We start from the raw sequence: 16,583 nt of genomic DNA on the forward strand, positions 1-16,583 counted from the left end.
GAGACATATGATGGCAAATGGTTTGATTCCAGCATCCAGCCCAGTTCCTGGCACTGGTGTAAACACCGAGTAAACCATGGCGTGAAGGAAAGAAAACTGAAAAACAAACCATAAAGGAGAGGGCAGAGGCATGTGGAGTGCCCTGGCGGGCCAGAACACAGAGCCTAATGGTTTGGACTATGTCCCACGGTCCCTCCCTCATTCAAAGCAGGCTGTTCTTCAGGCCACTTGAATCATCTGGAATGTCGCCTAAATCCAAGGGAAACAGGAGCAGTGAAGGCAAAGGAAAGAGAGTCCCGCCATGTGCTCTGAAGGAGAGCTGAGAAGGCTCCCTCAAGCCCACGGGTTTGTGGAGGATGAAACAGAACAGGGGGACAAATACTCCGCAGAGTACAAGCGACTCTGCGATCCTCAGCACAGCACTACTCCGGTGACAGTACTTCTGCTTGGTTCTCGACGGGCTTACAGCTTGTGGGCAGCGCAAACCTCACGTCCTCTCTACTCTGCGTTGCCAAGACTCTCAGAGCTCACTCCTAGGCCCAGTCTTTTAATGACTGTAAAGACCTCCCGAGACCTGCACATGCTCCGGAACACATGGTCCACTTTCAGCCCGTGCCCCTGTTCAGGCAGACCTCTCACCCCATGGCAGCACACTAGATGTGTTCTGGACCTCTCAAACCATGATGGGACCAAGATACGAACAGACAGAGACAAACAACAGCCACAGGCACAGGACACGGAGATGTGTCTGGTTATTTCAGGCCTCACGCCTATTCTGCTCAACAACCTTGAAAAGTCTATGTGAGAATCTCCTTTATAGAGACCTGAAAAGGAGGCAGAGAGATGCGGACGGAGTATCCAAGGCCACACAGCTGGTGAGTAGCAGAGCATGGACATAAATCTAAGTTCAGTGGGACCTGCCCTGCCCCCCTCCCCCACCAAACTATATTCTTTCCACTATACCCAGGGATAGCAAATCATGGCCCTTGGACAAAGCCAGCCCATTTTCTGCTTTTGTAAATAAAGTTTTATTGTGACACAGCCCCGTTCATCCATTGAAATACTATCATGGCTGCATGCATCCTGCAAAGGCAGAAATGAGCAGGTGAAAAGAGTTCTTCTGGCCTGAAACACCTGAAATATTTACTCTCTGGACCTTTTCAGAAAGGTTTGCTGATTTCTGCACTATCCTATACTCTTTGTTTTTGTCTTTTTAGGGCTGCACCTGTGGCACATGGAAGTTCCCAGGCTAGAGGTCAAAATGGAGCTACAGCTGCCGGCCTACACCACAGGCAGGGCAACAGAGGATCTAAGCCACCGCTGTGGCCTATACCACAGCTCTCGGCAATGCTGGATGCTTAGCCCACTGAGTGGGGCCAGGAGCGAACCTGCGTCCTCATGGATGCTAGTCGGGTTCATTACTGCTGAGTCACAACGGGGACTCCTATCCTATACTCTTTGAATTCGAATTTTTGGTTCCCAAGGGATGACAGTACACAACCGACACAACCTGTCTCGGAAATATTTTCAAAGAACTATATAAAAACATTTGATGCCTGAAGAGTTAACCTTTAGAAGGCAAAAAAGTTACTTCCGAGGGAAGCGTTCTTCCCTGCTGTTTTTAGACAGAGTAAATGTTTCACGATATGATTTTTCAATACCTCAGGATGGAAAATGTAGAGGATGGGGAAAAATTAACTCGTAGACGTTTAAATTTTTTCTTAAAAAGTTATAATTAAGATCTAGATTTAGAGACTTCATTACAGCTAAAATGTGCCTGTTTTTCTCTTCCTTGAGTTTTCATACTGTGTAGAAAAGCAAAGCAACATGATCCTTGGTTAGGCAAACCAGAAATGGATTTCTCATGTTGAGCAAAGAGTAATACAGATACACTGGCGAAAACATTATTTTTAAAATTGAGCTGAAGGAGAAAAACAAAGATTAAGCTGTAATTTACACATCATATTCAGGGTAATTTATCCCTCAAAATTTGGAATTGATTTATAATTTATAGCCCACCCACTTCCATCCAGGGATGTGAGAAAGCAAAGTTTGGAGTAAGAATCCAAGAATGTTATATCTGGGATTAGCAGATTCTGAAAGTCCTCAACTTGCAAGTTCTGAAAGTAATTTAGTAAAAAGTGAAAATAAATAACCTTGTTAAAAATCTCCCCCTCAAATGTTTAAAGAAATGAGAGGGAATAGAAAGCTATGCTTTCAATGTTTTATTAAACATCACTATCCCGCAGTATTTTTAAGTGAAATAAAGCCTTCTTTAAATTATCCTGGAAACAGAAAGTTGAGCAGAGAAAGTATAATTCCATGACCAAAGATGAAGTTCTAGAAATCTTTAGAATTGCATCTAGTATTTTTATATGAACTTACTATCAATTTCAATTAATTTCCGTGATGAGTCAAAGCCCTTCGTCAATATTGTCACAAGCTGATTGGTAACTGAGATCCAAGCAATAAATTTCCATATTGTGTGCCATCACCAGCTTTTAAAATTCCAGGACTGGAATCCAGGGGTCCATTATGTCAGGGGTACATGGACTCAAAAGACAAAATAGTATCTGGAAAAGGAGAAAAGCATGTACAGAGCTCCTGGCTGTAGAAGTTCGTGAACTGTTGTTCCAGTCCTTGTTCAAAATGAGTGCTTTTCAGTCAACTAAGCAGCTCGAACTAGGGAGGCAACGGTGCCAAAGCATCACAACCAACAGCTCACTGCTTCAGACCCAGTACTTGGTCTGCATGATTAGCAAGGCTCCCACGGCTTCCTACGCTGATGGGTGCTCCACCCGCGAGGCGGCGTGGAGCGGGCTGCTCTCCAGGACTGCAGTTTCAACAAAAATATCCTTCAAAACTTCGTTTGGTTGGGACTTACCACAGGCTCTGGTTTGGAACTTTCCAGTAATGCCCAAAATAATTCGACCTGAGACACACGGGCGGACCACCACCACCACTAATTCTGGGGAGGACTGGCTGGAAGCAGACTGAGGCTTCCGGGCTGACCACCCAGAAGACAGAGTGGAGCAGATGAGGAGAAATGGATGAAAGAGCGGGTGGGCAGAGGGAGCGCGCGTGGGGCCGGGGACGGGTGTGGGTCAGGGCCTGGGGACCCCTGAGGAAACCCGCTGGAGCCACCAGGCGCTCGTGCCCTCGTGATGGAGACTGTAACACCGCCTCACAAGGTGTCCGGCCAGAAACTCAAACGGGGATTTGGCCCAGCCTCTGGAGGGAGCTACCGTCTCACAGGACAAGAACAAGACAAGAGAACACGTTAAGAGCCATCACATGGAGGCAGACACTGCAGTAAGACCACAGAAAACTCTAGAGGACACACCAGCCCTTGACACAAATGCGTTGCATTAAAATTTGTTTTTAAAAGAAAATTTTAAATGGAGAGGAAATATATTAGTTAAAGTGCATTGACCTTCCTTGATTTCTGATTTAAAAAGAGAGAGAAATACTTTTTGTTCTGATTTAAAAAGAGAGAGAAATACTTTTTGTCCTAATGGGTTCAAGCCACTATATTTCTTTTTCCTTTCTTTCCCTTGTGTCCTTTGTTTTGCTTTGTTTTTTGTCTTCTAGGACCACACTTGCAGCAGCACATGGAGGTTCCCAGGCTAAGGGCTGAATCAGAGCTATAGCTGCTGGCCTACACCACAGCCACAGCAGTGTGGGATCCAAGCCGTGCCTGCGGTCTGCGACCTACACCGCAACTCACAGCAACGCCAGATCCTTAACCCACTGAGCGAGGCCGGGGATCAAACCTGCATCCTGATGGATCTTAGTCGGGTTCCTAACCTGCTGAGTCACAATGGGAACTCTGAGTTACTGTATTTCTGAGTAACCTGGTTCCTTGGCAATTCATACCAATCCAGAAATCCATACTGAAGAAACATCTGAAGGGTGAAGCCTAACAGAAAGAAGAGTCACTGTAGATCCAGACAGACTTGAGTCTGAATTCAGGCTCCAGCACTTGCTAAAATTGGGAAAGTGAGTGGGCCTCTGTGAAAAGCCGGAGCCTTTGGACTGGTAACAGAAAGACTGATGCCTGGGGTTAGTGGAAGGAACTAGAGCCAACACATGAGTACGTGCTTAGCGCTTGGCCATGCACAGAATAAACACGAAGTTGACTCGAAACTATCACGAGCGGTGTTCATTCTAAAGTGGATTATTCCCCAATGCCATGCCACGCCTACCCCCACGCCCCCAAAAAAGAAGAAATCCTGGAAGAGGCTGAATGCAAACCCCTCCTGGTACAGGGGGAATGGAGCGAGGCCCCGCCCTACAACTCCCCCACCTGTCTCCACCTCCCCCAGGCTCCAGCGACGCCCTCTGCTGCTGTCCCTTTGTGGGGAGACACACTTGGGCTTGAACCCAGGGACGACACTCAGGAGAAAGGTGCCCGATGATATGCTGGCAGGCTCGTACCCTGGCTCCAGCGAATGGGAGCATCCACGTGGAAGCTCAACGTAGAGGTTTTTCCTTTCCTCGGTCCGACGGCACAAAAAGGGATGGGTTCGGAAGTGGCAGCCTTTCTCTCATTTGTCATGACATTCCGCACTCAAGGAGAGTTTAACACCGAAAGATGGGAGGTGGTGGTAACCACAGAGCGACACGGGTTCTCTTGGCAGCCCAGGTGCCGACACTTCTATTCCCTTCTGACAGTTCTCAGCATCTAAAGACCTGTGTGTACTCAACCGTCATCCGCTGTCCGGGAGAGATTTCACTTCGGCAGTATTTCAAAAGCAAAGTCACTTGCTTTTTTTTTTTTTTTATTGCATATTTTCGCCACTACAATCTTTCACTCAGCCATGTAAAATACTGTACTCTCAAGGGACGTATAAAAAGCAGGTTTGTGGTGCAGGGTTTGCTAAAAGGAAACTCGCCTTTGTTTCTGAACCTAGAAGGACGAAAACTCAACGTCATTTGCTAAAATCTAGGATTAGGGCAAAATGGGTGACAGCTTTTCTCAAAGAGTGTGGGCTTGGTAATTACAAGAGGCAGTTGAATTTGATGATTTCGGAACTACTTAATGGTTAAAAACTAATGGTCCCGTTAAGACTTGGAAGAGAGTCCTATTATGTAACAGTTGGCTCTTCTCAGCTCAACGGCTCCCCTCCAACGTGGCCTGACACCAGAATGGGAGGAAGCGTGAAGAGGCAGTACAACCACGCTTCCCCAGAGCAGCCAGGTCAGGAGGAACGGAAACCTGACATCTGCCACCAGCCTGCCAAGTGACCCTGTGAAAGTCACTTACTTCCTCAGATCTTAGATTCTGGAACACGTGAAATGACCGACAGGGCAGCGTGGTGGTCAAGCGGTGTCCAAGCGAGATCTCAGGCCCTCTGCTTCCAGGCCACGTGCCTTCCGACAGCTCACCCCTCTCTGGCCTCATTTTCCTCCGCTGCATCGTAGAAGTAATGAGGGTTGCTTTGAGAAATAAATCCGAAAACGTTCTTGCTGCATGCGGGGCTCATGATAAGCACCAGATAAATGCACTGCTACTGCTGCGCTGGTGGTGGTTGTCATTCTTCTCTCCCAAACAACCACAGAAATACGAGGTTGAGGAGTCATTGGCTAGCAGTCAAATGCTGCCTGCTGGTGGGGAATTGAGACGGCAGCCTGTGTGAGGCTAACAGGGCCACTTCCACTGGCCACTATCTCTGCCTGGAGCCGAGACGAGAGCCTGCGGCTCTGGAAGCACGTGCTAAATGTGTGTTAAGTGCATGAACAAGTGAATAAATGAATAATGAAGGGATAAAAGAGCAACTGCCTGAAAAGCCACTGCCCTAGCCTGACATAAGGTGCTCTGACAACTCTGGTAAGGGCGAGCAGTTACCAGCTGCCCGACAACGCAAGGAGTGTGCACAGCAGGGCTCGCAGACGTCTGCTGGTTGGCTGGGGAAGGCATGCAGCCCATCCTAGGAGCACAGGGACTGCACTTCAGGGCTCGCTAAAGACTCTGATTTCGCATTTCATCCTCCAGGACTCAGACCACGTGCCTGCTCCAGAAAGGGCTTCAGAGAACAGAATTTTCAACAGGCTGAAAGAGCAGAGTGAGAAATAAGAAGAACTGGCTATTGGACAGAAGAACAGACCCAGAGAAAGGTCAGAGCCATGGAGCATCCTCTGAACTGAAGAATTTAAGCCTGAAGACACCTCCCCATGCATCTGTCACCCACGTAGAGAACCAGGGAACCAATGATCCCCAAAGAGGCAAATCCCAAGACAACTCGTTATTTATCAGCTTCCTCCAAATCCAGTACCTCTGGTGCTGCTTTTGGAACCATCCTATGCTTGGCACCACCTGTCCGGTTAACCCTTTTTTTTTTTTTTTTTTTTTGTCTTTTTGCCTTTTCTAGGGCTGCACCCAAGGCATATGGAGGTTCCCAGGCTAGGGGTCTAATCGGAGTTACATCCGCCGGCCTACACCAGAGCCACAGCAGTGCAGGATCCGAGCCGCGTCTGCAACCTACACCACAGCTCACGGCAACGCCGGATCCTTAACCCACTGAGCAAGGCCAGGGATTAAACCCACAACCTTCATGGTTCCTAGTCGGATTCATTAGCCACTGAGCCACGATGGGAACTCCCTGTCCCATTAACTTAATCCTTGTGTTTAAGCCAACTTACCTAAGAAAAAAAAATAAATGAGATTATTTGTTAAAGAAATTTAAACCATTAAGTTGAATGAGAAAGCAGTATTGCTTGCCCCCCAAAATATGAGAGAGCTATAAAAGTAATCACTTGGAAACAAAATATTGTAATGAAAATGAAGCTAACCACCACTGCTTTCCTCAGCTCTGCCTTTGAGGGCTGCTCTCTGTTAGGAAGGGAGGTTGGCAAAAACACCAAAACCAAAATAAAACAAACGAAAAAACCCTACCAGTCCCCAGCTAAGGCTTTCTCCTGCAGGCATTCTGAATGTCTGAGAAAGAACAGAAAGAAGAGAAGGAAGTTTCTCCAAAAGTAAGCCCACACATTTGCAACCAGGTAAAATCACTGCAGGTTTGCAGAACAGAAAAACCTTCCTCTCGTGCTCTGATTTCCAGCTCCTCTGCGGGAATAGAGAGCAAATGTTATTTGCTCCTGAATGCAATTAAAGTATATTTTTCCTCCATTCTGAGAGGGCACGGCAAAAACGTCCGTCATCAGGATGCAGCTTCCCATCAGCCGGCTTTTATGAGCTACAGTTACCAGGGCTTCACACTATCTTTTCCGTTTTATCTGGGAAGCTGTTATGAGATTGATGACACATCTCATAATGAGGGGGACTCAGAGTCAAGAAAATATGGTACACCTTAACGGGGCCAATATAAATGAGCCTCCTGTTTGGACGCCAAGACAACACAATAGCCTCACGTCCTCCCGGTTGTGTTCATCTGATACAGACATTACAATAGCAAGATATTATGATCTATAACCCTCCACTGGAACACTCACACATTCTTGGCCTTGAACGCTTGAGCAAAATGCTGCACGCTACGGAGCACAGCGAGGTCCAGGGTCATTGCTTCTACCTTGGCTTTGTGCTGGAATGAGAGAAAATAAAAAGGAATGATAAATAACAGCAAGTTTAGTTCATGGTATCCAGTTACAGCAAATGTGTTATGGAACAAGTCGGAATTCCCCTGTTTAATATTAGACGCCCAGAGAGAATATAAATCATTGGACTGAATGGAAGAACGGGGCTTTTTCCTGCCAAGTTTAGGGAGGACGGGAGGCTGGGGGTTGTGCTGTTTCACTTAGGGCACAGAACAGGCTCCAAAGGGTCCTTGGGCTCACGCAGCTTCTCTCGATCTGCCCCCTAAAAACACGCTAACGACTGGGGCGTACCAGCACAAAGCCCAGCTCCTGCAAGAACTCAGGAGACGAGATTTTTATCTCAAAATCTGCTGCCCGGGTTCTGAAATGACTCCACCAAGCCTGAACGCCAATCTGTGTACAGAAAGTACAGAAGCAGGCAAGACTCATCTACACCAGTGGAGCGCAGCTGATCCACATCCCCGCCGGTTTAGAAACCTGGAAAGTCTGGGGGTAGAGACCCCAGGGTCAGGAACCCTCTAGACAGATGCAATGCATGTGGTTGTTACAACGATGCTAACAACGACCACTGTCTACTCTGAGCCGGCGCCAGGCGGGCATTTACCGCCACATCTCATTTCCTGCTCAGGACAACGGAAGGAGGGTTGTGTTTTCCCTGTTTCACAACACGACCTCTCATCAGAGAGGGCAGGGCTAAGATGCGGGATGGCAAGACCTCAGGTCCTTCTGACACGAAAGCCCAGGGTCCCTCCAGGGACAGAAGGACGGCAGCGGTCAGGACGCAAAGCCAGCCCCATCCCTGCATGGCCCTGGAGCACAGTTCTGGAAGGATTAAGGTTGCCTTTCAGACATGCCCATGTTACGGGGCCCTCCCAATTTTTAAGTCTGGCTGGACTTTGGGGTATGAGCTGAAGAACTGTCCCTTTTCAGAGCTCTCTCCTCCAAAGGACACAGGGCCCAGAATGCCAGGCCACCCGCCTGTTCAGGTGAGAAGAGCCCCATGAAACACATGGTTAACATGGGAATTCTTGTCTAGACTGTGATGCTCAAGTAAGGCCATGGAGAATAACACGATACTCTGATGGTGAGACGGGGGCGGCGAGCAAGCGGCCCTGCCGAAGACCCAGCCAAACGGTCTGGCGCGGGGCGGACACACACTGTGCTGAGAGGCTTAGTGTGTCTGTGGCAGCTCAGCTCGGCCGCTGAGGTCCTGGGCTCTGACCCAAGTCCCAGGCCTGGAACAGGGAACACCAGGCAGAGACAGCTGGAAAACACACTGACTTTGGGCCACCTAATGTTCCCCAGCCTCAGTTTCCTCATTCGTAAAAGGTGAAAATGAATCACCTACTCACAGACGTGTGAGATTCGGTGGAAAGCACCTTCCATCCTGCCTGGAAGAGCGAAGGTATTTCATCAGTTTAACCACCAGGAGGTAAGACGCCCATTCTGACAAGTTCCTTCCCCGAGGCCACCCCGTCATCGGCAGCAGGTGGATGCCAGGGTGTGCCATCAGACCTGATCCCCTTGGATCCTGGAGGATCCGGGTCCCGCCTACTAACAGAGCCCAGTTTTGGGGGAGGGTGTATGGAACGAGTAAATGACACCCCCCCCTCAAAGCCCAACAGCCTCTCCATGGCAAAGGCAAGTTGGCCAAAGTGGATTTAAATTCCTCAGACAACAGCAGGAGATGGACACACCTGCAGATTTTAGGAAGAGGAGGAGAAGCATCTAATCAGATCCAAGAAAGAGGGCAAGTGCCCATACCTGGGTTTTGTTAGACTTTCCTAAGATGGGGAAATTTTAGAGTGGGAGGGGCCACAGCAAGGCCAGGCCACGCCCCTCACCGTACTGGAAGGACACCAGCACTGGGCGCAGCGGACGCACCTGAGTGACGCTGCAGCCTGGGCAGAGAGCCTGGGACTCTGGGTTGGGAGCAAAGCCCCACCCGCTTTCCATCTAAGGGTCCGATAATTATCTGTGGTCAAGGTCTCAGGGGAGTAGAAAGTCTGTCAGTGGCTAACTTGGATTCCCCAGAGATTCCTATGCCTCGTAAACGCTCAGCTACCCAATCTGATGCTCTCCGGCCCCAGCCTCACCGTGCACAGAGCGTGACACTTGCTGCCAGCAGTGCTTCTTCCAGCCCTCTGCACGTACCACGAAAGCAAAGCCAGAGACTGCTTCTCCTAGGAAAGGGGTGGAAGAGACTTTGCTCCTCTTGGCCCAGCCCCCTGCGGAAACGCCAAGGGATACGCAGGCTCCCTGCTATAATAAGGCACCTACACATTGCTCCCATAAAACAGGGAGAACCTTCCCAGGTGGTGACCCCATGACAGTAATTCCAATGAAAACAATGGCACGGCCAAGTGGGACGACGGGACATGGGTACAGATGTGCAAGTTCCACCTGGGAAGCTGTCTTCTGCACACGCACACCCCCCCGCCCCCCTTTCATTTAAGATAAAGCACAGAGCTGCCACTGCCAATAAGAACAAAATCAGAACATACACATCCAGGGGGAACAAGGGGTCACAAGCCAGCAAGGAGTTCAACAGACTAATCCACAGGCTGCGGGTTACTCGGCTCCTGGGGACAGTGATTCAAATCCACACACAATTACTCAAGTAATTCTCCTGCCCTCAGTATCAGGTTTCCTGTTTCTGCTACTGACCCTGAGAAATGCAGAGAGACTGTGTGTGCAATGCAGCTGGGTCTAGGGAAGGAAAGGCACAGCGTTTAGAATTAGGGGGTTTGTGTGTGTTTACGTGAGCGTGTGTGTGTGTGTGTTGGGGGGGTTGCTCTTCTGAGTGTCTAATAAACCTAACAACGATACAGAAATGTGTATCAAGGGACACACTGTGACTGGGAAGGCAGCGGCTGATGGGCTGCAAACAGCAAGCAGGTTTGAGGCTAAATTAGCGCTTGTTGGAGGAAAGCAGGAGGCCCCATCTGCCAAGGTGAGCTTTCCTGCCGAGTGTGACGACAATTCCCTTTCTTGGTTTAACTCATTTTTGGTGTGTTGTTACCTTCTATTTGGAACTAATGACAGACTCACAATAAGTGGCCAAAACAGTACTGAGAGTGCCCACACACCCAGGTCCCCCCGCCCCCGCCCCCAGATGGTGAACCTAATTCAAGTCCAGCACACCATCCAAACCGGAAGATGGACACTGTCACAGAGCTACTCATTAGACCAGAGACAGTTTTCGGATGTCACTGGTGTGGAGACGCATGCAGTTTCTCTGATTCGGAATATCTGTGTTATCACATGGAGTATTCTGTGACATTTTATCACACGCACAGAGTCATAAAACTATCACGACGTTTAAGATACAGAACAACGGTCCCATCACCACTAAAGAACAGTTCCATTCTTTTATTAAGCTGTTAAATAAATTAGCATTTGCCACCCGGGATGTGAAACGTTCAGGCCTCGCGTGGCTAGAGTCTACGCTCCGGAGGGGCACAATACACACACATAAAGAGTCCTAGCTTAACACTTTTTATAGCTCAGAACGGGCAACAAGATATGATCCAAATTCCTTAGCACCAGTGCCTCTGTACCAATCCAGATGAGCTTCGGTAACCAACAGCCCCCAAGCCTTGGTGTCTTAAGAGAACCAAGGATTATTACTCGCTCACATTTCGTGCCCATCCAGGGCCGCGGGACCATGGCCATCACGACTAGCCAGCGGCCCAGGCAGACGGCACTCCCACCCTCTGTAACATCAGTGTGGGGAAGAGAATGTGCCGGTTGCACCAGGAATCTCACAGGCTTCTACACAGAGGTGACAGATGCCACGTCGGCTCACATCTCATTGGCACAGCAAACCTTGGGGCTGGGCTTAGCTTTAAGAAGGTGAAACCCTCCATACGCCCAGGAAGAAAAGAAATGCAAACTTATACACAGTGAATTAGCAGTACCCACTAACACGCAGTTCTTGATTGTGCCCTGTCTACCTCTCCAGGCTTATTTCAGGTCACTTCTTGCTTTATACTTTCATTAGTTATAGAAAAATTCAGAAAAGACAGATGAATGTGGACAGAAAAGCATCTACAGACCCATCACCCTAGTAAGAACTGTTAGCTTTAAATATATCCCTCCCGGCTTCCTTCTTCTCTACCGCTCCATCTACCCAGCTAGGCAACTCTCCACTGGCCTAGCTTGAACAGACAGAACCTCTTCCTAGAACTTTGAATCTTAAAATGCTATCAAACGCCTCTCTCAATCTCCTTACTCTGTTCTTTAATCACACCAGTACACAAGTTGATCATCTAAGGCAAAAGAGGAATGTAAATTTATTTGAAACTGTGTATACAGATGCCAGTGCCCATTATTTTAAACGAGAACTGCACAGGTGGCATCCCACACATGAAGCATCAGGCAACTTCTAAGTGGCTGTGAAGCCCACCTGCTCCCAGCACCCCAGGCGCAGCCAGAAAGACACAATAATGAAGCAACCCACAAACTCTTCTTCCTTTCCCCTTCAACTCAGGGACACTCTCAAGAGACCAAGTCTTCTGGGTCTATGCTTTACTAAGCTCCCCAAACCTGTCTTAGTGGTTCAGGAGTCTGCCAAGGCAGAATCAAAGGGTTTCTTGCTGTCGTTATGCAAGAGTGATCTCTCATACCGTTTTCTGACTGTAAATTAGCCACGTATGGCTCAGATGTGATACTGCCCGAAACCAGAGGAACCATATGGGACTGTGCGGTATTTAAACAGAAGAGTGGGAAGAAGACGACGTCCACAGGAGACAGCAGAGTCAGGCGGACCTGGGGGCCCCGGTGCTGGCCGCATGACTTCAGGGAGCTCTGTGAATGCTCTGGGCCCCAGCATTCATGCCGAAACGGGCCTTTGCCTCGCAGAGTTAGAGTTGGCGTGATGTAGATAAGGTGCGGGGCACCTTAATAATAACCACTATCTATCATTCTTAAGACCATCGCTAAAACTCGATGCCCCCTGCCTTTCAACAATAAAGCATGCTAACAACTGCAGCCTTCTTTTTTATTTCACAAAATTAGGTAGTTCGAATTCTGAACAGCAATTCTGTGATGGAGGATGATGCACGACCTCAGAGCAGGAGGAAGGAGGTTTACTGAATCCCCCTGAGGTCATGGTACCCAGTTGCCAAACCTAGTAAACACTCTGAACCTAAAAGGTGTCACGGCCGTGGACTCTAGCTGCACCGCCTGGGTCTGAATCCCACCTCCAGCACTTATCAACTCGGCGAGCTACTTCTTCTGGTGCAATCAGGTTTCATTCGGTAACATGGAAATAGTAACTGCACCTGCCTTACCGGGAAATGGAGAAATACATGTAAAATCCTTGGAAGAGTGCCTGACACCTGAGAACTCTGTTACCCGTGAACATTATGCTTTTGGTTGGTGTCTGTACCACTGTCATCGACATTATCCCAACCATCATCTGCACTGAAGTGCTTCATTCTTCACTGACAGAGGTGAATGGGGGCATAACTGGCCAATGGGTGCAATCTCAGAACATTGGCCCTATGAGCCCGGCCCCACAGCACCCCCTGGGGGCAGGTATTATCATCCGCCCATTTCACAGATGGACGATAGGAAGTTTGGAAAGCTAGTGCACCACTTCACCCGGCGATTTACACCAGCCATGATCTGGATGGCTACTGCAGTCCACCTGTGCTCTTGCCCCTCGGAGCAAAGCCAAGTCCAGGGAGAACCGCCAGATCTGTCATCGCCTCGCACCGAGGCAGCATAATGTCCCGCTCTCGGCCCACAACGAGAGACGACATTTACGAGAGTAAATTCATCCATTCACTCATGCACTAACGCTGCCTCCACAGGTAAAGGCATACTCCACAGACCTTAGTGTCTCCTTTCCTGCTTTTCTTTCATTCCCACCACGGCAACACGGCAGAGGAAATCAACCCACAGGCCATCAGTGGAAGAACAAAAAGGGTATTACCGAACGGTATCGGGCCATGGAAAACTGTATGCAAATACTTTAAGGACCAAGCATATGTAAAAAAAAAAAAAAAAAAAAAAAAAAAAAAAAAACAAATTATTACTTAAAAACCATTTTTAATTGGAAACTTGCTGTGAGTTAGATGGGAGTCTAACAGGGACCTTTTTCCTCCATCCAAGTTCTCCCCACAATGAACCCAAAGCAGGTGGTCTGGGAACCAAGCTGCTGTGTATCCTCAAACGTGTTCAGAGAACTCAAGTGGGGAGATATCAAAACGCTCTCATCGAGTCCAGGAGCCTCGCTTCCCCCCACCCACCGCGACCAAGAAGCCCCACTGCATGCTTTCCGCTCTATCCTAGTCGCGCAGCAGGTGAGGTCAGCTCTTCCTGGCGCCGTGCTGTGAGCACCACCAATCAGTCGGTCAGAAAGCAGAGCACAGGGAAGGGGCCCTGGAGATGACGAGAGGATGGAGAAGCCCAGAGGAGTGAACGGGAGCAGGGAGCCCAGCCTCCAGGACGCCCGGAGGAAATTCTCTGTCGGCACCAAGGTATTATCCTGGGCACCTGCAGGTGGGAGGCTGGTTGTTTATGGGAATTCACCATGGTGGGCTCTCAAGTGAAGATGCCAATCTACGTGGGCTTGATAGGTGTGTGCCCACCCTCTCTTAACTTACAGAGGAGCTCGTTTCAAGGTTTCCCTGAAGGAAGCTCTCACTTGCCATCTGAGTCTAGCTGTCAGCATGCATCTTTGAGGCAGTCTGTGCATTGCTAAACAGCAGTCTATACAAGGGGCTGCCCATAAGTGATTATGCTCATGTACTTACTTACATATTGTTAGCTCTACAGCCAGCCTAAATAGGCTGGGCATGATGGGTATAATATTTAATATTATATTTCTTCACAATAAAAGCCAAACTAATATGAGTGTCTATGTATGACATGCTTGGTTTTTTGTTTTTTGTTTTGTCTTTTTAGGGCCACACCCACGGCATGTGGAGGTTCCCAGGCTAGGGGTCCAATCGGAGCCGTAGCCGCCGGCCTATGCCAAAGCCACAGCAACACCAGATCCCAGCTGCGTCTGCAAACTATACCATGGCTCACGGCAATGCCAGATCCTTAACCCACTGAGCAAGTCCAGGAATCCAACCCGCAACCTAGTCAGATTCATTTCCGCTGAGCCACGACAGGAACTCCCAGCTTGGCATTTATTTTTCACTTAAGAGTAATATGAACAAAGTTTTGAAGTATACATCATTTCTCCCATTTCACAGACCAGAAAACAGAGGCTGGTATGGGTAGAAGTGGCACCGCCTGGTAAGACACAGATCCAGGTTCCCAACGGATACGTGGCTGGTCCGAAGTGCTACAATACCACTCTGTGCTGTACCCTGTCCTCATACTCTTCAGCATACACCCCTCCAACGCTATCGGGAAATTAACACCCTCTATATATTCTTGTTTGTGTCTATTTTACCTCACATTTATTTTACACATTTAGAATTTACAAGAGAAGCCCACGCCTACTGCGGAAAGAGAACGTGTAACCAAGGCAATAATCTACATTCGGAGCTTATTGCAAATGGCATCCTGCAAATTCTAACCCAATGGGCCTTAATTGCATCATGCAGACGCCTCTCACCCTTCGCTTTGCATACGCTTGGTCCTGATTTTATGTTCTGAAACCTTAAATGGGAGTTGTCACATTTACAACAGCAAGAGACACTGGCCCTGAGCATATTATTGACACGACATTATTCCCTGAACTGCGATACAGACCTAACTAAACTGGTTTAATAATTCATCAATATCCTGAGCGTGATTTCCCAACACTCGTTTCTCGGGTATTATTTAAGGATGTTGATGGCAGCCGTGGAAGGCAGCATCGAAATGCAGGAGGAGGAAGATACTTGCATCCACTTTCTGCTCTTGCACCTCTCAGGCGAACAACCCAAACCAGCACCGTGAGCGACTCTGATGGGGACTCTGCCCAACCTGGCTCAAGCCGCACGAGTCAAACAATGCACTGGTGAACGCTCTTCCTGACAGGGAATGCAGGGAGAAAGCAGAGTTTCAGCGTCTCTTTTATGGCTCTACATACATGGACCAATCTGTACACCACTGTGCGTTTAACCAAAAAATAACCCAGAAGACTCTCAGAGAAGAGTCCACATTCTGAAATAGGGAAATGATCCTTAGCAAAGCCCTGGGTTCTTCTCACAGCCTTGAAGGATGGGGGCTGGTTTTGTCACTCCTGACCTTCAGATCAACCATCGGGCAGCAACCCTCACTCCCAAGTCCCCAGGAGTACCCCCGGCCCTGTCCTCCCCACAGAACACATGCATCCCCCTAATAAGAAAATCTCCACAACGCCTTGTTCATTATGCATGGGACAAAAAGTGTGCCTTGTGTGGCTGGAACTCAATGTATAAAAGAACTTTATCAATATCTATAGGCAATTGGGAGGCTGGTTCAAGGAGAAACTACCCCGGATAACTGCTTCTTTAATCTGGTGTATGAGTTACATGCCACGTACAGCAAAACTATTAAAAATGCTTAGACGGTAATTGGCAATATTTTGCACTCTGGATAAAAAATGCTTATCTTGCCAGAAACTAACAAGAGAGTGAAAATGTTCGAAAACCTTCCAATTTCCCTCTATGCAATGTATTCACTTTGCAGCTTAAAAACAGTTTAAGGAAGGACAGCAAACAGCCCGGGAGTTGGGCAGTCAACATGATCGTGCATTTATGCCTCGCGACGGAAGAAAGAGCCTTTTTTCACAGCGAATTTTTCATTCTAATGTAAGTGATGATTTACGTTAACTATAGGTAAAGCGTGGTTACATTTTCCTGAAGGATTGCAGGCAAGGAAAAAGGAGGACAATCGGTTGAAGCGTAAAAGCTTTCTCTGTCATAATATTTATTATAATGGCATATAAAATAGCTGAAATAAATAATAGATGACTAAAGGTAAATTCATATGATAAAGAATCCTTCAGCAGACACCATTACTTTTGACTGTTCTAGTTTTATACACAGTTGAAGACTCTTAATAAACAGGCCCTATATCTTACGTAAGTACTGGAAACA

General features: G+C 48.2%; 1 protein-coding gene across 6 annotated transcripts in view; it reads right to left on the minus strand.

The window, feature by feature from the left end:
* Nucleotides 1-16,583, minus strand: part of WWOX (WW domain containing oxidoreductase) — a 960,840-nt gene that overhangs the window by 697,571 nt on the left and 246,686 nt on the right. For 5 of the 6 annotated variants that reach the window (XM_021097054.1, XM_021097058.1, XM_021097057.1 and 2 more), the window contains one exon: nucleotides 7,453-7,541. In XM_021097054.1, coding sequence (XP_020952713.1) covers nucleotides 7,453-7,541 — 89 coding nt within the window. Of the gene's footprint in view, nucleotides 1-4,288; nucleotides 6,053-7,452; nucleotides 7,542-16,583 lie in introns of those variants that run through there. The other variant, XM_021097059.1, reaches the window with a different exon arrangement.

Source organism: Sus scrofa, chromosome 6 (genome assembly GCF_000003025.6).
Source record: "Sus scrofa isolate TJ Tabasco breed Duroc chromosome 6, Sscrofa11.1, whole genome shotgun sequence".
NCBI classification, from domain to species: domain Eukaryota; kingdom Metazoa; phylum Chordata; class Mammalia; order Artiodactyla; family Suidae; genus Sus; species Sus scrofa.